This window comes from Astatotilapia calliptera, chromosome 5, assembly GCF_964374335.1.
Source record: "Astatotilapia calliptera chromosome 5, fAstCal68.1, whole genome shotgun sequence".
Classification (NCBI taxonomy): Eukaryota; Metazoa; Chordata; class Actinopteri; order Cichliformes; family Cichlidae; genus Astatotilapia; species Astatotilapia calliptera.
Window position 1 is genome coordinate 610,001 of NC_137426.1, and position 20,497 is coordinate 630,497.

At 46.7% G+C, this 20,497-nt stretch overlaps 1 protein-coding gene across 4 annotated transcripts in view; it reads left to right on the forward strand.

Moving 5' to 3' along the window:
- The window catches only part of rnf123 (ring finger protein 123), a 113,668-nt gene that overhangs the window by 79,017 nt on the left and 14,154 nt on the right, over window positions 1-20,497 (forward strand). For 3 of the 4 annotated variants that reach the window (XR_013908942.1, XM_080301105.1, XM_080301106.1), the window contains one exon: window positions 6,824-6,918. The exons of the other annotated variant lie outside the window; for it this stretch is intronic. Coding sequence is in view for 2 of the 3 variants with exons in the window: in XM_080301105.1 (XP_080157231.1) it covers window positions 6,824-6,918 (95 nt within the window). In the remaining variant the exon portion in view is untranslated. The remainder of the gene's footprint in view (window positions 1-6,823; window positions 6,919-20,497) is intronic. 4 annotated transcript variants of the gene reach the window in all.

The window sequence follows — 20,497 nt, forward strand, 5'->3', positions numbered from 1 at the left end:
TCATGTGTCCCCTGTGTTTCATGTGTCCCCTGTGTTTCTTGTGTTTCATGTGTCCCCTGTGTTTCTTGTGTCCCCTGTGTTTCTTGTGTCCCCTGTGTTTCTTGTGTTTCATGTGTCCCCTGTGTTTCTTGTGTTTCATGTGTCCCCTGTGTTTCATGTGTCCCCTGTGTTTCTTGTGTCCCCTGTGTTTCTTGTGTCCCCTGTGTTTCTTGTGTCCCCTGTGTCCCATGTGTCCCCTGTGTTTCATGTGTGTCTTGTGCTTCATGTGTTTCATGTGTCCCCTGTGTTTCTTGTGTTTCATGTGTCCCTTGTGTTTCCTGTGTTTCATGTGTCCCCTGTGTTTCATGTGTCCCCTGTGTTTCATGTGTCCCCTGTGTTTCATGTGTCCCATGTGTCCCCTGTGTTTCATGTGTCCCCTGTGTTTCATGTGTCCCCTGTGTTTCATGGGTCTCATGTGTCCCCTGTGTTTCATGTGTTTCTTGTGTTTCGTGTGTCCCCTGTGTTTCATGTGTCCCCTGTGTTTCTTGTGTTTCATGTGTCCCTTGTGTTTCCTGTGTCCCTTGTGTTTCCTGTGTTTCTTGTGTTTCTTGTGTTTCATGTGTCCCCTGTGTTTCATGTGTTTCATGTGTCCCCTGTGTTTCTTGTGTTTCATGTGTCCCCTGTGTTTCTTGTGTTTCATGTGTCCCCTGTGTTTCTTGTGTTTCATGTGTCCCGTGTTTCTTGTGTTTCATGTGTCCCCTGTTTCTTGTCTTTCATGTGTCCCCTGTGTTTCATGTGTCCCCTGTGTTTCATGTGTCCCCTGTGTTTCGTGTGTCCCCTGTGTTTCGTGTGTCCCCTGTGTTTCATGTGTCCCCTGTGTTTCTTGTGTTTCATGTGTCCCTTGTGTTTCCTGTGTCCCTTGTGTTTCCTGTGTTTCATGTGTCCCCTGTGTTTCATGTGTTTCATGTGTCCCCTGTGTTTCTTGTGTTTCATGTGTCCCCTGTGTTTCTTGTGTTTCATGTGTCCCGTGTTTCTTGTGTTTCATGTGTCCCCTGTTTCTTGTCTTTCATGTGTCCCCTGTGTTTCATGTGTTTCTTGTGGCTCCTGTGTTTCATGTGTCCCCTGTGTTTCATGTGTCCCCTGTGTTTCTTGTGGCTCCTGTGTTTCATGTGTCCCCTGTGTTTCTTGTGTCCCCTGTGTTTCTTGTGTCCCCTGTGTTTCATGTGTCCCCTGTGTTTCATGTGTCCCCTGTTTCTTGTGTCCCCTGTTTCATGTGTTTCATGTGTCCCCTGTGTTTCTTGTGTTTCATGTGTCCCGTGTTTCTTGTGTTTCATGTGTCCCCTGTTTCTTGTCTTTCATGTGTCCCCTGTGTTTCATGTGTTTCTTGTGGCTCCTGTGTTTCATGTGTCCCCTGTGTTTCATGTGTCCCCTGTGTTTCATGTGTCCCCTGTGTTTCATGTGTCCCTTGTGTTTCCTGTGTTTCTTGTGTTTCATGTGTCCCCTGTGTTTCATGTGTTTCATGTGTCCCGTGTTTCTTGTGTTTCATGTGTCCCCTGTTTCTTGTCTTTCATGTGTCCCCTGTGTTTCATGTGTTTCTTGTGGCTCCTGTGTTTCATGTGTCCCCTGTGTTTCATGTGTCCCCTGTGTTTCATGTGTCCCCTGTGTTTCATGTGTCCCCTGTGTTTCATGTGTCCCCTGTGTTTCGTGTGTCCCCTGTGTTTCGTGTGTCCCCTGTGTTTCATGTGTCCCCTGTGTTTCTTGTGTTTCATGTGTCCCTTGTGTTTCCTGTGTCCCTTGTGTTTCCTGTGTTTCATGTGTCCCCTGTGTTTCATGTGTTTCATGTGTCCCCTGTGTTTCTTGTGTTTCATGTGTCCCCTGTGTTTCTTGTGTTTCATGTGTCCCGTGTTTCTTGTGTTTCATGTGTCCCCTGTTTCTTGTCTTTCATGTGTCCCCTGTGTTTCATGTGTTTCTTGTGGCTCCTGTGTTTCATGTGTCCCCTGTGTTTCATGTGTCCCCTGTGTTTCTTGTGGCTCCTGTGTTTCATGTGTCCCCTGTGTTTCTTGTGTCCCCTGTGTTTCTTGTGTCCCCTGTGTTTCATGTGTCCCCTGTGTTTCATGTGTCCCCTGTTTCATGTGTCCCCTGTTTCATGTGTCCCCTGTTTCATGTGTCCCCTGTGTTTCATGTGTTTCTTGTTTCATGTGTCCCCTGTGTTTCTTGTGTTTCATGTGTCCCGTGTTTCTTGTGTTTCATGTGTCCCGTGTTTCTTGTGTTTCATGTGTCCCCTGTTTCTTGTGTTTCATGTGTCCCCTATGTTTCATGTGTTTCATGTGCCCCCTATGTTTCATGTGTCCCCTGTGTTTCATGTGTTTCTTGTGTCCCCTGTGTTTCATGTGTCCCCTGTGTTTCATGTGTCCCCTGTGTTTCTTGTGTTTCATGTGTCCCCTGTGTTTCATGTGTCCCCTGTGTTTCATGTGTCCCCTGTGTTTCATGTGTCCCCTGTGTTTCATGTGTTTCATGTGTCCCCTGTTTCTTGTGTCCCGTGTTTCTTGTGTCCCGTGTTTCTTGTGTTTCTTGTGCCCCCTGTGTTTCATGTGTCCCCTGTGTTTCATGTGTTTCTTGTGTTTCATGTGTCCCTTGTGTTTCTTGTGTTTCATGTGTCCCCTGTGTTTCATGTGTTTCATGTGTCCCCTGTGTTTCTTGTGTTTCTTGTGTCCCCTGTGTTTCTTGTGTCCCCTGTGTTTCTTGTGTTTCATGTGTTTCTTGTGTTTCTTGTGTCCCCTTTGTCCCTTGTTTCTTGTGTCCCCTGTGTTTCATGTGTCCCCTGTGTTTCTTGTGTTTCATGTGTCCCTTGTGTTTCATGTGTCCCCTGTGTCCCATGTGTCCCCTGTGTTTCTTGTGTCCCCTGTGTTTCTTGTGTCCCCTGTGTTTCTTGTGTCCCCTGTGTTTCATGTGTCCCATGTGTCCCCTGTGTTTCATGTGTCCCATGTGTCCCCTGTGTTTCATGTGTTCCATGTGTCCCCTGTGTTTCTTGTTTCTTGTGTTTCATGTGTCCCCTGTTTCTTGTGTTTCATGTGTCCCCTGTGTTTCATGTGTTTCTTGTGCCCCCTGTTTTTCATGTGTCCCCTGTGTTTCATGTGTTTCATGTGTCCCCTGTTTCTTGTGTTTCATGTGTCCCCTGTGTTTCATGTGTTTCTCGTGTCCCCTGTGTTTCTCGTGTTTCATGTGTCCCTTGTGTTTCTTGTGTTTCATGTGTCCCTTGTGTTTCTTGTGTTTCATGTGTTTCTTGTGTTTCATGTGTCCCTTGTGTTTCTTGTGTTTCATGTGTTTCTTGTGTTTCTTGTGTCCCCTGTGTTTCTTGTGTTTCATGTGTCCCCTGTTTCTTGTGTTTCATGTGTCCCCTGTGTTTCTTGTGTTTCATGTGTCCCCTGTGTTTCATGTGTCCCCTGTGTTTCATGTGTCCCCTGTGTTTCATGTGTCCCCTGTGTTTCATGTGTCCCCTGTGTTTCATGTGTCCCCTGTGTTTCATGTGTCCCCTGTGTTTCATGTGTCCCATGTGTCCCCTGTGTTTCATGTGTCCCATGTGTCCCCTGTATTTCATGTGTCCCATGTGTCCCCTGTGTTTCATGTGTGTCTTGTGCTTCATGTGTTTCATGTGTCCCCTGTGTTTCTTGTGTTTCATGTGTCCCTTGTGTTTCCTGTGTTTCATGTGTCCCCTGTGTTTCATGTGTCCCCTGTGTTTCATCTGTCCCCTGTGTTTCATGTGTCCCCTGTGTCCCCTATGTTTCATGTGTTTCTTGTGTTTCATGTGTCCCCTCTGTTTCATGTGTTTCATGTGTCCCCTGTGTTTCATCTGTCCCCTGTGTTTCATGTGTCCCCTGTGTCCCATGTGTCCCCTGTGTTTCATGTGTCCCCTGTGTTTCTTGTGTTTTATGTGTCCCCTGTGTTTCTTGTGTTTCTTGTGTCCCCTGTGTTTCTTGTGTTTCATGTGTCCCCTGTTTCTTGTGTCCCTTGTGTTTCTTGTGTCCCTTGTGTTTCTTGTGTCCTTCGTGTTTCTTGTGTCCCCTGTCCCCTGCCTCTGTCTCAGTGTTTGTTTTGTCCCTGACGTGTCGCTGCGTGTTCTCGGTGAGCCTGAGCCTTTGCCGTGTGGACCCTGGAGTCTGTGTGAGATTCCTGCCTCCCTGGTTTCTGCTTGTTGAACAGCATTCAGTGTTCAGGGCTCAGTGTTTGTTCCCGAGTCTGCAGGCTGCTGTTTGCTCGGGAGTCCACAGGACCAACCCTCAAATCTGCTCATCCCGGGAGAAGCCACTGCTTCTGTTGGGGTGAGGAGGTGACAGCGACTCCATCATCATGGAATAAAGTCGAGCAGGAGCTCACCATCTTTGTGACGGGTGCTCGGCTGCTGCGCTCCGTCACACGCTGCTGCGTGTTGGGTGAAGCTTGGTTCCACCTTTGGGCCATCACCTATGGTCCTCTCTGGGAGGGACTGACAGAACGGACCACAGGTGACCGGCAGGTCGTCACAATCCACCAGGAGGAGATAACCTGCTCCTGTCGCTGCAAGGCAGCTCCACCTCAGAACAGGAGAATGGGTGGATGCTGGTTAATGTGAGCAGCTTCAGCGTCTGTTGGTGAAGAGACTGAGAGGAGAGCACATCCTCCACTGAGATCTTTCTTTGTCATTTTAAAAAGATCCGCATCAGCTCACAGATTCATCGGCTTCTCCGTCTCGCTCCACCTCGCACCAACTTTCATCACATGCAACCGCCGGCGTTCTCCTAATCTTACTGACGGCGTGCAGTCTTATGATCTGAGGTCTGTTGGAGCTAACTGTAAAGGGTCCTTCACACAACGGCTCCACCAATCAGCACGCTGAAGAAACGGGAACACAAACGTGTCCACGCAGAGTCACACAGCGAGGTGGCTCCTCGCAGGCAGCAGAGGCCTGTGATTGGACGGAGCTGCTTAAAGGCCCGCTCTGCGTCTGTCGTGTTCCAGGTGAAGGTTAGTTGGTTTATGGGAGTTTCTGATAAACCTCCCAAACAGACCAGATCTGTAGGGCGCTGCCTGTGGATGCTGCAGACGGTCCATCTGTGTCTCAGGTTCTGGTGACGTCCTGCTGTGTCCTGCACACATCAGCTCTGCTGGTTGTAACGTTTCACTGCAGATCAACATGGCAGCCGTCCAAGCAGCCAGTCTCACAGCCTGCCCTCAGCTGAAAGAGGATCTGATTGCGGCGGGGGGGACAAATCGAAGGCCATAAAGTGAGAGGGTGGGGGGGTGAATAAATGGAGGGCAGGAGTTAAAGGAGAAGCTGTGCTCAGCATGTTCAGTCTGTGACTGCAAGCAGGAGTCACATCTGTGATGAACAGCTCAGAAATCAGAGTTTCAGTCTGGAGCACCAGCAATGTTTGTGGCTCCTCCTCAGAGCATGGAACAAACGCTGTGCTCATTCATGGAAGCCACAACGAGCCACTAAGTGCACTCGCGTCCATCTTTGCAGAGTAAGATGTGCCTGAAACCGCAGAGCTCCAACTGTCCTGAATCTCTGCAGCACGATTGGCTCATTAACCTCCTGATTTGGTTGCCTATTAGCTTGTTAGTTGCAGGGGTGGGACATAGATAACCATTCAGGTGGAGAGAAGCTGATGATTTACCATCGATCTGTGACCCCGCCCTTACCCGAGGCCACAGACGACAGCAGAAACGAGGCGTGAGTTTAACAAATCGATTTTAGTCTGAATAACAGGATATCGATCAATTAAGTCCTGGGTCGATTATTATTGGCAGAAACACCTGAATCTCAGCTTAAAGCTCACAAAACTATTTCAACAACCACCAAACAGCTAAAACAGTAAATGAGAGACGGTACAAACACGTGGACACAGAGCGTGGATCGTTCACCCGACGGCACGGACACGCCGTCGGACTGAAAGCCCGCAGCTCACAGGTTCTGATGCTGCAGTTTCGTCACTGTGACCAAAACTGACTGAACCAGCAGCACAAGAAGATCAAACTACGCTTCACGTTTGATAAACGTTGTATTTAATTCGCTCTGACTTCCTGCACAGCTCCTGCTATGTTGATTCATGGTTTTTGATCGACTGCAGAATATTTTGCTTCATGTTTTTCTGTTGTGATGCTTACACCTCTGATGGTTATGCACTGATAAATGATCAGAATTATAACATTTCTGGCTGCCCGAGGCAAAAATCGAATGGGGACGTTCTGAATCATAACGGAGTAAGTTGTATAAACCAGAGATGATACTCAGCAGAAACGAGCTTCGTCTGGACGATGGCTCGGCTCTCAGCGAGTGTTCCCGCAGCCGTTTCCTGCTTGGTGTTCATTAAACACACCGTGTGATTGGTTTGGTAGTTTGTTGGTAGGAGTTCTCTAAAAGTTCAGAGCGAGGCGGCTCAGAACGAAGTTCAGCAAAGTCAGGTTTTCTCTGTGTTCGCTGGTTTAGTAAGTGCTCAAACCCAGAGACGGATTCACCGCGGTGGTTACCAGCCGGGCTCTCGGCTTCAGGCTCTCGCTGCTGCTGTTGTTTCTGAGGTGATGGAGAGTAATGTCCCGCCCTCAGCGCAGACTTACAGGAAGTACGTCAACATAATCCTGTAAGTTTTGGAAGGATCCTTTGACACTGCGAGCTCAGGCAAAATGAGATATTAGTTTCATGTCTTCAACGATCTGCATCACACCTGTACAGGTCACCTCTATGTTTACAAACTAACGACATCGCAGAGTTTAGTTTCCTGATGTTTTCACCACATCCAATCAGCTCTCCTTCCCTGCAGAGATCCTCAGATCAGCCCATGAACAGCCCTGTTTGTGTCCCCCACAGACACAGACTACATCAGTGAGGAGGAGAAGCACAGGGTGGAGCTGATGTTGGCCTTTCTCACCGAGGAGTCCAAGCAGGCTGCAGCCAGCACAGCTGTAAGTACACCTGCACCTGTCACACCTGTAAGCACACCAATGTAAAAGACATGGACGTGGCGATGTGACCCGTCGCTCACAGACCTGGTTATGGTTCTGCATCCACAGACTTCATGAGAGCCTCACACAGGCTCAGGTACCTGCTGTTACTGATATGTAACAGCAGCCATTAGGGCGGGGCCATATCATACCGTTCAGGGTAATATCAGTGTAATGTTGGGCAACGACAAGAAAATGAAACATGGCGATAGAATGTGGGTAAAACGCACATGCGCAGTGCCTTTGTTTTCATACACACATGGCGGAAAAAGCATGGCGGCGACGGAGAATAAGAAGGGCGAAAGCGGATCGTTGAATGAAACGGATGAACCTGAACTGGTTTGTAAAAATGCTGCAGCTTCACTGGTGTGGAACTGGTTTAGCTTTCGTCCGTCAGATACACAACAAAGCACTATTTTTGGTAGCGCATGCTAGCGGGCCGCCGTTATTACCGTGTTGTTTGGAAAATACGGCGCACTTAAAATCAATCCTTTGATTTTTCTGAAAGTCGACAGAGCCCCTTATAATCCCGTGTGCCTTATGTATGAACTCTGGTTGTGTTTACTGACCTCGAAACGATTTTATGTGCACGGCGCTCGAAAACCTGTCAGATGTTTCAGTACAACTTTGCTAAGCTACGAAGCCGCACCGCTTGATGGATTGTCGGAGCGTTACGGCTATCGTAGGCGGGGCCTCGCGGAGTGATACGTGCTGTGCTTCAGCATAATGTTACCGTACTGTGTGTGTTTAACCTCTTTTAAAGTGTTGTGGATGTTATACATAGTTACACTGAGGATGTGTCGGCCAGTTTCCACTGAAATGCCTTTTGGTTAAACTGTCAGCGAGGAATTTGCATTTGCACTGTTAAATGTTTATATAACTTTAATGCACATAAAAAACAGCTGCTTGTTGAAGTGGAAATACATTGATGTTGTTTTGCACTAATAAAGTTGAGGAGTTGTAAAGTATTTTGTCTCGCGTCAGTTATATCGTCAGTTATATCGTTATCGCAAATTTTCAAACGTATATCGTGATAAATATTTTTGGCCATATTGCTCTGCTCTAGCAGCCCTATTATTGGTCACATGATTCATTAAAAATGCCCCAACACCGCACACACAGTGCAGTTCAGGTGAAGCTAGCAGACAGCTAGCAGCTACAGGCACCTGGGTCACCATCCACCTGTCAGTCACAGAGGCCACGCCCCTAAAAAAACTTTAAATATTGAGCTCTAAAAAGGATTTACTTGTTCAGGAAGTGAATTCTGTCCAATGTGGAGCTGCTGACAGCGGCGACACCACGAAGCCGCTTCTTCTTCTTCTTCTGTTGCTATTAAGGTGGAGTTCTGGCAAATGCATGGGCTCGTCCTTTTATAGCGCCAAAGCACTTTCTGCTGCACCACCCACACACCACTCACAGAGCTTCCATCTATGCCTAAGTGCTGTCTAACACACACAGATGGACATTGGGAGGAGCTCGGGGTTCAGTGTCTGTGGTTATTGCTGCTGGTTCTGGGACGTGCGCGCTCTGCATGTTTGCATAAAGCAGGCGCAGTAAACTGTTAGAATAGAGACGTTGTGTTTGAGACGTTGGTATTTATTTATAGCTGCTGAGACTCTTTAAACCTGCTGATGCTGATTGTGCGCTCACAGGAAAACGCCGCTGCCTGTGTGAGGACTAAAGTAAACCTGAACACAACAGAAGGACCTCGCTGATCAATATATAATTAGTCTGTAATTAATAAGTGATGAAGCTGACCTGACCATAGCAGATTAAAAAGTTAAAGTTTGGAAAAACGTGATTGTGAGAGAAAGCCATTTCCTGCGAGGTGTCTGTTCGTCCTGCTCGCCGTCTCCGCGGAGAAACCCGATCCTGGACTCTCCCCGTTGTCTCCACCGCAGAGCTCGGCCGGCTGAAGTGGAGGATTTATTATTGATAAAGCAGGAGAAGCGCTGCGTGTAAATCACTTTCCTGCAAAGTCATGCTCAGAGAACCGGAAATGAAATAAGAGCCAAAATATTATTAGAAGCTGGTAATGAAAGCACAGCGTTCAGTCAGCCTTCAAAGACGGAGACACCGAGGACGTGAAAAATGGAAAAGAAAGCAGAGTGTAAGTGCCGCCTGAGGTGGATTTCCACAAACCCACTAATGGCTCTCTGCTCTCGTTCAGCTGCGAGTAGGAAATGACTTTTGCTAATGTGAAGTTATGCTGCTTGTTTGGAAAGTGTTCCTCAGTCCAGACACGCCGACAAATGTTAAGTGGTTTCAAGCTGCAGCGTGTTTTTCACACAAAGCCTCGAAGTACACTCGTCTCCCAACAACACACACCTGAGAACGTCAGATATCTGATTACACACACACACACACACACACACACACACACACACACACACACCATTTACAAACCCAGCTCGGTCTGGCAGACGAGGCTAAACACTGAATATACAGCTGTGCCCAGATGTTTATATACACTCATCAGCATGAACGTCGGGCTTTAATTGCTCTGTTTCCAGGGTGAATGATTGTACAGCGACTTTAAAAAACAAGCTTGACACTGTTTGTATTTCCCTATGACGCTTTAATAAGTGGTGCTGAAGATGCTGCAGACGAGGTTATGGGGAGTGATGACTGCTGAAGGGTCCTCTTTACGGCACAAAAAGGATTTGTTTGGCAGCATTCGTCAGACTGACCGAAGTCCAAGGAACTCAGTGAAGATCTAAGAATCAAACCTGTAGGTTACAGGAGCTGGGAACGTGTCTGCAGAGACACGATCATCATTTCAAACAGCTGTACGTGAGTTTATCCAGATGTGCCGTCACATCGTAACCAGCTTCCTCGCGACGAGAGGAAATTGGTTAGGATGTTCAGGAACAATTGAGGAATAACCGAGACTCAAACCTGCCACGAAGCTTCCACGGTCAAGCCAGTTTTACGTCTGAGAGAGCGCCGACCAAGAAAGAAGCTGTCGCCCACGTGGGCGAGCCAGAGGCAGAAGAGGCTCGGGGCGGTAAAAGGAGACTGTGTGAAAACTCTGACGCTCCCGCTTCAACAGCAGAGGGTCTCCGGGCAGACCATCGCCGTCTTCGTTGTGGAGCGAGGCTACAAACCGCTGCTGTGTTTCTATGTGCCGCATCATTTCCTGTTAAACTCACAGGTCACGCTCGAGCCAGACACGAAGAAGTAACCGAAGCATTTTACACCAGATGTTTCTGAGAAATTCGAGATGTAAGCGCTTCACCCAGAAAAACCTTTTCAAGATTTATGTAACCACAACTTTGTATGATCGTTTAAACATTTATCAGGAGAACTACAAGTTCTTCTATTTTTAAAGAGTCTTTGCAGGCGCAGGATGTTTGAAGCATCTTATTCTGGGAACAGTGGGAGCGAGGCAGGTGTGGTCCCAGTTATCTCTGAGGACCAGACTAGACGCATGAACACGATCACAGAAAAGCTTCGATCGAAAGTTGTTTATGTGATCTGCAAACAGTCCCCACGTCTGTGACGCAGCCTCTCGGTTTATCAGCACGAGCACTCTGTGCAGGTACGGCCGCTGGGTCGCCGCCTCCTTCTGTTGGGGCAGGGCTACTTTCCGCTATAAACACGCCCCTTTCACACAGTGGCGCTTTCTTCAAAAACACTGTTTGCTGTCTGATCACAGCTCACCGAGGCCTGTTGTCATTCGCCGTCACACATTCACACTGAGAAGCACCAAAACAGAAAAATCACGTAGCACCCAGGCTTCCTCGTAGACCCCAAACAGGTGTGGAGGTGAGTCTGACTCTGGTCGTTCTTCATTTGTGTTGTTTGTGGAAACGCACCGCTCTCTCAGATGGCCCCGCCCCTCCCTGAGCCTGGGTCTGTGAGCGCTTTGCTCGTACGCAGTCATCTGATTGTTGGGTCTTTATAATAAAGAGCGCTTTGAGGCGACTGTGATTTGGCGCTAGATAAATAAAACTGTGTAGAATTGAACGTTGCAGTTTTTCCTGCGCGCTGTGTAATCCTGCAGGAATTTATTACCATCACAGAGCTTATCGAGCAGGATTACCCCGGTGCAGGGAGGGCGGGCACCACCTCTGCAACCTCCTCACAAAGAGTTACGTCTGTGGAATATGGTGCTTATCTCCGTGGCGATGCAGGTGGTTATTAGGTCAAAGGTCAAACCTTCATGGCTGATCGTTTTTCTGTGACTTTCAGTCTGGAGTGTGGAGCCTGTAAAACAGGAAACGAGCGAAGCACCAGTCAGCGGTTTTGCTTTCGGCGCCGACTTCCCGACACTTTGCAGCAGATTGATCAGAGCACGTCCGGAGTTTTTACTTCACCTCAGAATAAGTGGAAAATCAGTCGCTGAGACAGGACATTATTCTCATTATTACGACACGCTGCGTGAGATAAAACGAGGTTTGGTCTGAGTGGACCTGAGCTTCCACAGAGAGGTGGGTTGGCACACGGCTGCTGGCTCTCTGATACTCACACCTAAGTCTTTGCAGCCGGAAGCAGCGATCGTTCTTTTCTTCTCGCGCGTCTTTAATGGCAGTGGAAACTTGTGTCATAATGGATGCTGACTTTCCAGGTTTCAGAAAGCCGCGGTCGCAGAGACGGCCTGCCCCCAGCACAGCCCTGCAGACGCCACTTTCAGCTGCCCGTGTGAGATTAAATCATCAGGCTGTTTGAAAAGCTGTCAGGGCGGTTAGCTGCTGCTGTCCATCGATCGCTAAAGCACGCACGCACACACACACACACACACACACACACACACACACACACACACACTCTGACTGCTTTCTCTGTGTTTGCTGATGTTTGCCAGGACAGCACACAGGATGTCAGGGCAACCAGCTCCATGGAGATGGGTGTTAAAGCTCCAGTGATTATCCTCTGGATGGTGTGTGTGTGTGTGTGTGTGTGTGTGTGTGTGTGTGTGTGTGTGTGTGTGTGTGTGTGTGTGTGTGTGTGTGTGTGTGTGTGTGTGTGTGTGTGTGTTAAATCTGCAGTGTTTTACAGCTGAGAGCTGCTCAGGTTTGGACTTGATGTTCTGCCTGGTCGGTTTCGTCGTCACAGCGTGATCATGGTGATTGATGTTCGTCTGTGAGAGGTCGTCACCCTGAACTGTGACTCACACGTAAAAAACACTGAAGAGTAAAAACCAGAGTGGAACGTGTTCAGTTTGAATCTTGACCAGTTTGATCAGGTTGGTCAGGACCAGTTTCCACCTGACTGAGTCACATGATTGTAACCAGTGACGCCCTAAAGAAAGCAAATAACAGTAAAACTAACTTATATTTGACGGTTTGTAGCCTTTGATGGTGTGATGCTAACTAGAACGTTATATCGTACGTATACAAACGTAAAGGAAACAAGCGAACAGCCGGGCTAACTGAAGCTAAACTGCAGGGAAACCACACTCGTCTCCAGTTTAGAGGAACCGTGTTTGCTCTGTGTTGGATGTTGCAGTTTTAACACCAAAGGCTTTCAGAACCTTCAACAGGTCGTGTATTACAGTGCACTGCTCAAAAGCACCACCAGAGGGCAGCCAGGTGAACGATGAGCAACATGAACCAACAGTGTTTACGGTGCTTTCTTCATCCTTCTGTATTTATCACCAAGTTATCTTCAAACAGTGAATAATGAGACACTTTGGGAAAAACTTTGATGGTTTTAGGACGACATCATGTTGTTTATGTGCAGCAGAGCTGCACTGAGTACTTTCAGCAGGACCTCTGTAATGGAGTAGTTTGCAGTGCAGTACTTCAGTTTGACTAAAGGAGGTGAAAATAAGCTAAAATCTTCTTGTGGTTTCTGTGTTTTCACCGACTGCAGACGAGCCTTCATCGTGACTCCGTCTGTGACGATCGCCTCCTTTCAAAGTAAAATAAGACTTTAAACAGTAAGTCTGTGTCTGTACTTGAGCTTTGTAGGAAACTTTATTTACAAATGTACATTATAATTTAACAAAAACTAACAACGACACATCCTGGTGTGTCATGAAGTCAGAGGCTGACATTTCTTTCAGCTAACCATCCGATCAGCCCGACATCCTGTCTGCGTTTATATTTACACGTCAGCCAGCTCGCCGTTACAACCGCCGATCCTGATTGGTGGAGCAGCGTCAGAGGAATAACAAGGATTTCATATTCTGCTCACAGGAATTTTCACGTTTCCTCGCCTCCTTCACGCGGCACCGGCTGCCTGAACTTTGACCTTTCCAGCAGAGACGCCGTGTGTTTCGCTTTGCATGAGGCGCTCATCGATGGCGGGTTAAAGCCTGATTGTTCTGCTTCTGAACCGCTGATGCATGATATTAGACTTTTCAAAGGACCCTTCATAAAGGTGTCCTCTTCCTCACCTCTACGTTCTTCTTCTGTGGTTACAAACTGGGGACAGAGACCAGCTCTCATCAGTAGACTTGTAGTCAAGACGGAGACAAAAACGTCTTTAAACTGCAGCCAGATGCTGCTTCGGTTACGGGTCTCAGGCATATCCACGTGTTTTTGCTTTCGCACAGCCCTCCTCACCGCTGTCCACTGTCTCACTTACTGAGAGGACCGACGCACGCTCCACTTGACTGTCTCGTCCATCACCCTCTCTGTTTTTCACACAATGATATTATCCTATATCCTCGCATGTGATTGGCCGCAGTATGGAGTGATTGGAGCATAGCTGCGCCGCTGTGTGAGAGCTGAGCAGCCAAAGGGAATTAAGTGAGGAGCGGCTCTCGCTCAGTGGGAGTCGACTCTGATTCACTGCAAAGCGCTCTGTAAGCACGGCTCTTAGAGCTGACGCTTTTGAAATGACACATTATCGAACGTTACGTTGCGTGTCATGGACGCTGTCGACCACGTGTCGATCTGAGACAGCAACACTGTCTTTATAGAAGACTGGCCTCGAGACATCCAACTCTATGTTTAAGGTGCGTTTAAACACGTGACCTTTGAACTTAATTTTCAAAAAGCGGGCACCACTACCTCGGTACGCTCGTGTTGTGTTTAATGTTGTGATGATGAAACTGACTGTACCTGAGCAGCCAATCAGCACTGGGGATCAGATGAATGCTGAGGACAGGATGCCGGCGACAGCGTGACTGCAGTTAAACGTCACTGTTCTGCGTACAGGTGCGTCAGGTCTCAGGTCACTGAAATCACACAGGCGTTAAACCTTAAATCAGAGCTGCAGTCGTTTTAACTAAATACTACAAAAGTTTCGGTTCGTGTGTCTTTGTTTTGCTGTATTTTTGTATCTGTGCTGCGTTGAGTTTACGTCAGTGGAGGTAAAAGCTCTGAGCGCGCTCGTGCTCCATGCTGGCACCGCCCCTTTAGATGAAGCCTCCAGTTCAGCTGTGGTGAGAAAAGTTTCAGACTGTGTGGTTGAGTACTGGCAACGAGCTGAAGACCTCGAGGTCTGAGGCAGAACCAGGTTCAGGGAGGGGCGGGGCCATCTGCTGTGATTGGTTGGGGTGAGAGAAGGAAGACAGGATGAAGACATGCTGTGGAAGAGAGACAGAGGTTAATAACAGATATGATTCAATGCAGAGAGGTCTGTTAATACATAGTGAGTGAAGAAGAAACACTCAGTGCATCATGGGAATCCCCCGGCAGCCTATTGCAGCATAACTAAGGGAGGATTCAGGGTCACCTGGTCCAGCCCTAACTATATGCTTTAGCAAAAAGGAAAGTTTGAAGCCTAATCTTGAAAGCAGAGATAGTGTCTGTCTCCTGAATCCAAACTGGAAGCTGGTTCCACAGAAGAGGGGCCTGAAAACTGAAGGCTCTGCCTCCCATTCTACTTTTAAATACTCTAGGAACAACAAGTAGGCCTGCAGAGCGAGAGCGAAGTGCTCTAATAGGGTGATATGGTACTACAAGGTCATTAAGATAAGATGGGGCCTGATTATTTAAGACCTTGTATGTGAGGAGCAGGATTTTGAATTCTGGATTTAACAGGAAGCCAAAACAGGAGAAATCTGCTCTCTTTCTAGTCCCTGTCAGGACTCTTGCTGCAGCATTTTGGATCAGCTGAAGGCTTTTCAGGGAGTTTTTAGGACTTCCTGATAATAATGAATTACAGTCGTCCAGCCTGGAAGTAATAAATGCATGAACTAGTTTTTCAGCGTCACTCTGAGACAGGATATTTCTAACTTTAGAGATGTTGCACAAATGGAAGAAAGCAGTCTTACATATTTGTTTAATATGTGCGTTGAAGGACATGTCCTGGTCAAACATGACTCCAAAGTTCCTCACAGTGTTACTGGAGGCCAAGGTAATGCCATCCAGAGTAAGAATCTGCTTAGATACCATATTTCTAAGCTTTTCAGGGCCGAGTACAATAACCTCAGTTTGATCTGAATTAAGAAGCAGAAAGTTAGCAGCCATCCAGAGTAAGAATCTGCTTAGATTTCTTCCTTGTGAGTCTGTTGAGCATCAGAAACTGGACGGGTGAGTGTTTGTGTCGCAGCTGCTTCATAAGAGCCTGAAGATTATACTTCATCTTTTTTTATTCGTCTTAATTTTTGAGATTTTTAATTATCTTAATTTAGTTTTTAAAAAAGATGTTTTGTGGAGCTGAATACTTTCTGCTCTCCGTCCTTCCATCGATGGGATAATGAAACCCAAACACTCAGTGACGCCTGAGCGGATGGTCGTGTGCTGCCTCTGCTCTCTGTTGAAGTCATGATTGCTCCTCATCATTATCATCATTATCCTCTGTCATCTGTTCCTCGCTCGCTCTGTGGATGCTTGCTTTTCTCTCCTCCTCCCGCCCCCACACTTCTTTGTTTTTGCCCCATTTTCTCCTCCTGTGGTATTTTGGACTCTCGGTCCACTGATGACATCGGCCGTCCTCCTGTGGGCCTCGCTGCCCTCAGACCGTCTGCCGTCAGGACTCAGATTTGCACACATGCAGCCTGCAGGCCACATCAAAGCTACCACCCCACACACACCGCGTTTCTGAGTTTCCTGTGGCAGATTGTGGTATTTGTGTTATTTGTGCGCTACTCAGCGTCTGTGACCCGACAGCTGCTTGATGGTCGTCTGCAGAAAGCTTTAAGTGTCTGTTTTCCTGCCAGGACAGCACGGCTGCAGATTCCCTCAGAGCGCGGTTTACACATCCAAATATCGATCTGATACCAACGCTGGTATTGGCAGTCCGGGTCCTATCACACAGCAGTCGCCTGAGAGTGTTAGAAAAACCAGTCACAGCCGAACATCTGAATTGTAAGTTGCTAAAAATCAGGTGATCACCTCTGTCGTCAGATGGAGTCGCCGAGGAGACGTCGCTCTGCTAACCTAAACTCTCGCTGCTTCGAGCTTGCAGATGATGATGGTGTCTGCGGGTCGGTCTGCAGAGTGAGATTTTCACTTCCTGTGATGTGACTGTAACACATCAGTGCAGCTAAATGCAGCATGATTAACAATAGTCTGAGGAAATTATGTTTTTAGATCTTAGTGATACATTTATTCCCAGAGGCTCGGCTCAGCTCTTTATTAAAGATGGAGCTGCCAGCCAGGAAGACAGAGGAGGTTCGTGTGGAGGTGGACATGCAGAGGAGGCTGCTGGGATTGAGGCAGATGATCCTCTGTGGCGCCCCCTAAAGGCAGCAGCTGGAAGATGAAGAACTCTGCGGTCGTTTGTTATCTTTGCGTTGGTTTGTGCGTCTGAGCTTCATGGTGTCGGCTGTGCAGACACACGTGTTTGAACCGTCCTCGCTCCACTGTAAAAAGTTTGTGTATGTGTGTCAAATTACTTACATACAGAATACATCTGCACTGTCTCACATCTATAAAAAAGAAAAAGACCCTTTAGACCTGGCTTCATACAGACCGATCAGTTTAATTAATGTAGATAATAAGATAGTTGGAAAGATTTTAGCAAGACGCCTGGAAACAGTTCTACCAACAATTATATCTCAAGACTAGGGATGGGTATCGTTTAGGTTTTATCCGATACCGGTGCCAAACCGGTACTTTTGAAACGGTGCCGGTGCTTAAAGAATGGAGAACACAAACTTGGTCCAAAAACCTCTCATGGTCAGCTGTTTTTTTGTAAAAAGATAACAATGTTAGCCTTTTCTGCAGCTATGGGGCATATATGGTATCACTCTTAGCTGGAAGCAGTGCTTAAACAATGGAAAAAACACAAACTTTGTCCAAAAACCTCTCATGTTTAACTGTTTTCCACTTTTTCTTTGGTCATTTTAGCCTTTTTGGCCAGGGTGAAGGGAGTATCTGCCATCAAACAAGAAGACAGCCGCATGTAGCTATGATGATGTTTGCTAGTTCACCTTACATGCATTAATGTAATAACGTGGTTAGCCTACTCAACGTAAATTACACACGAACAACATGAAGCTACTCATGCAGAGAAGAACGGCTGCTGCTGCATCATCATCCTCATCATTTCTGCTACACTGGCAGGGCGGGGCCAGGACTCTCCTCTTCAGGTTCTTGGGGGATGTTGCTAACTCCGGGTCCAATAACAGGCACCACACCCGCAGTAGATGTGCACGGTGTGAGGTCTCGCAGCAAGCTATCAAATACGGCGCATTTCTCGGCTTTAAAAAAACGCTATGCGTCACCAGGTGTTTCATCGGATTTGAGGTGTTACCTCCTTTGACAGCATCACAGTATCAGCTTAAAGCACTTGTTGCTGCTGAGTTTGCATCTTTTGCTGTGAAGTACAGCCAGACTTTGACCGCTTCGCCTTGGACATTTTTAATCTGTAGCTCTGCTCTAAAAGAACGTACGTACCTGGCCCCGCCTACTATCCTCGGAAACGTAAAATGATTGGCTAGAATCTAAAGTGTGTCACAGCTCAGGAAAATAAAGCACCGAAATAAAGCACCGAAATGTGCGCTGCTTTTCGGTCTGGTTACTACCGTTTATGTCAGAACGATACCGGTACCCATCCCTAGTCAAGACCAAACAGGATTTATTAAAGGCAGGCAGCTGTTTTTTAATATTAGGAGACTGCTAAACATTATCTATACGCAAGACAAGCATAATCCAAACCCTGAAATTTTACTTTCCTTAGATGCGGAGAAGGCCTTCGACAGGGTGGAGTGGGATTATCTCTTCTCGGCCCTGTCGAGGTTCGGATTTGGCCCTAAATTTATTTCTCTGGTTAAACTACATCCAACCAAAAGTGTCGGTACAAACAAACAATGTCCACTCCAACTATTTCAATCTGAATCGCTCAACAAGGCAAGACTGTCCTCTCTCACCTCTGCTTTTTGCATTAGCTATTGAACCCGTTAGCTCTTCTACGGCGCTCAACAGAGGAACATACGGGGATTCAAAGGGGAAAAGCAGAACATAAAGTCTCGCTATATGCAGATGATTTACTACTGTATATCTCTTACCCTGCAAAATCAGTCCCAGTCATCATGGAGACTTTGCAAAACAAAGAAGTGTCAGGGTACAAACTGAATTTATCCAAAAGTGTGCTGTTCCCAGTCAACTGTAAAGGAACTCTACATTATATGATGAAACCAAAAATAACAGACAAATGGATCAATCTACCAACTTTACTAACAGGAAGAATAAACATTGTTAGAATGAATATTATTTCAGTGTATCCCTATTGTGATTAATAAAGCCTTTAATAAATTAGACTCCTTACTATCCTGTTTCATATGGAACAGAAAGAACCCAAGAATCAAGAAAGGCGACCTGCAGAGACCGACAGGTCAGGGAGGGATGGGGTTACCATGCTTCCGTCTGTATTGTTGGTCGTGTAATGTTCCTTCCATGTTGTTTTGGTTGTGCACTAAGGGGGCTGACTGGACAGCGATGGAAAGTGAAAGTTGTTACCCCTCCTCATTAGAGGCTATGATCTATTCAGCTCTCCTTATCCCTAAACACGACCTTAAGAGTCCTGTAGTCTCTCACACAATTAAAATCTGGACACAGATAAGGAAACATTTCGGGTGTAAGGAAGCTTCCATACTAACTCATGAATAACGCAACGTTCACACCATCACTTTCAAACATCTCATTTCTCCAATGGAACCACAGAGGGCTGCACTCAAAGGATTTATTCATCAACAAGGTTTTTCCCACATTCCAGAAACTGCAAGAAAAATTTGACTTGCACAGTAATGACGTCTTCAAATACTTACAGATCAGAAGCTTTGAAGGGAGGCTTTTTCCATCCTTTCCAGATCGGCCCCCAGACTCTGCCTTAGATAACTTATTCCAGTTTGATCCACTCAAGAAAGGACTAATAACAAAAGTTCACAATGCTTTGTCACAACTGGATGTCACACTTGACTATCTGCGAGAGGCCTGGCAGTGTGGCCTGGGTACGAGAATCACAGACAGTCAATGGACAAAAGCCCAGGAAAATGTAAACTCTTCCTCTGTTTGTATTCGTCATGGACTCTTACAGTTTAAAGTGCTACACAGACTCCATTTATCAAAGTTGAAACTGTCAAAAATGTAAACTCGTCCTGTGAAAGATGTAAACAGCAACCTGCTTCACTGGCGCGTGTGTTTTGGAACTGTCCCTGTATAACAACATACTGGAATGTCTTTCAAACCTTGTCTGAGATTCTAATACAAACTCTGAAGCCAGACCCAATCTGCGCTTTATTTGGAGTGAAGCTGGTTGTTGTAGATTTGTCAGCCACCCAAAATAACGTAATACGTTTTGTGACGCTGCTGGCACGCCGTTTAATTTTACTAAACTGGAAACAAAAAGTGCCTCCTACCACATCAGCGTTGACACAAGATGTAATGAGACGTTTGCAGCTGGAAAGAATTAAACTCCTATTAAGGGGGAGGAATTCTGTTCAACCTGGCAACCTTTCATAGATCTCTTCAATACAGCACAGATATAAACGATCACTGAGCCTCATTGGTAGTCTGACGAATAACATCCTTTGTTGTTGTTGTTTGTTGTTGTTCTTTCTTTTGTTTTTTTCCCATTCTGTTCAACTTTTACCGTATATATGTAACCAGTTATATTTGAATCTTTGTCATCTTTATGGAAAGAGAAAACTGGAAAACCAAGTAAAGGGATTTGGGGGGAAAAAACACAAAGCGCCAATCAGCAGCCAGGATATTCGACTCCAATCATGAACAAAATACATGACCTAAAAACCCAATTATCATGCAGTAATACAAAAGGCAGAGTACTCTCACAGTACTGTCAGGAACATGCTCAGAAGACTCACGGACACAAGTGACTCTCAGGTTATTGAAGCCCTTCAAAATAAAAGCTTTAGCTGTTTTTGGTGGAAATGAAGGAAGATGGAATTTTATGGACGGTCCCCTCAGACATGGCGATGGGACGTTTGGCCCTCGGCGAATCCCGTCGGCTTCTCTGAGTCTTTCGTGGCTCTGAGTCGAGCCTCCTCTGCAGGCTGTGTGTTTTTCTCTGCTTGTCTTTGCCTCCTTGTTGTTCTGAGGCCATCCCTCTTACATTTTGTGTCCTCGTTATGTTCGTGCCAGTCTGTGCACACTCTGAAAGCCTCGGGTTCCCCAAACTTGGATCTCAGCTTTGTGTTGTGTTTTTGACATCCTAATCCTTCACTGTCGCCTTCCTCCCC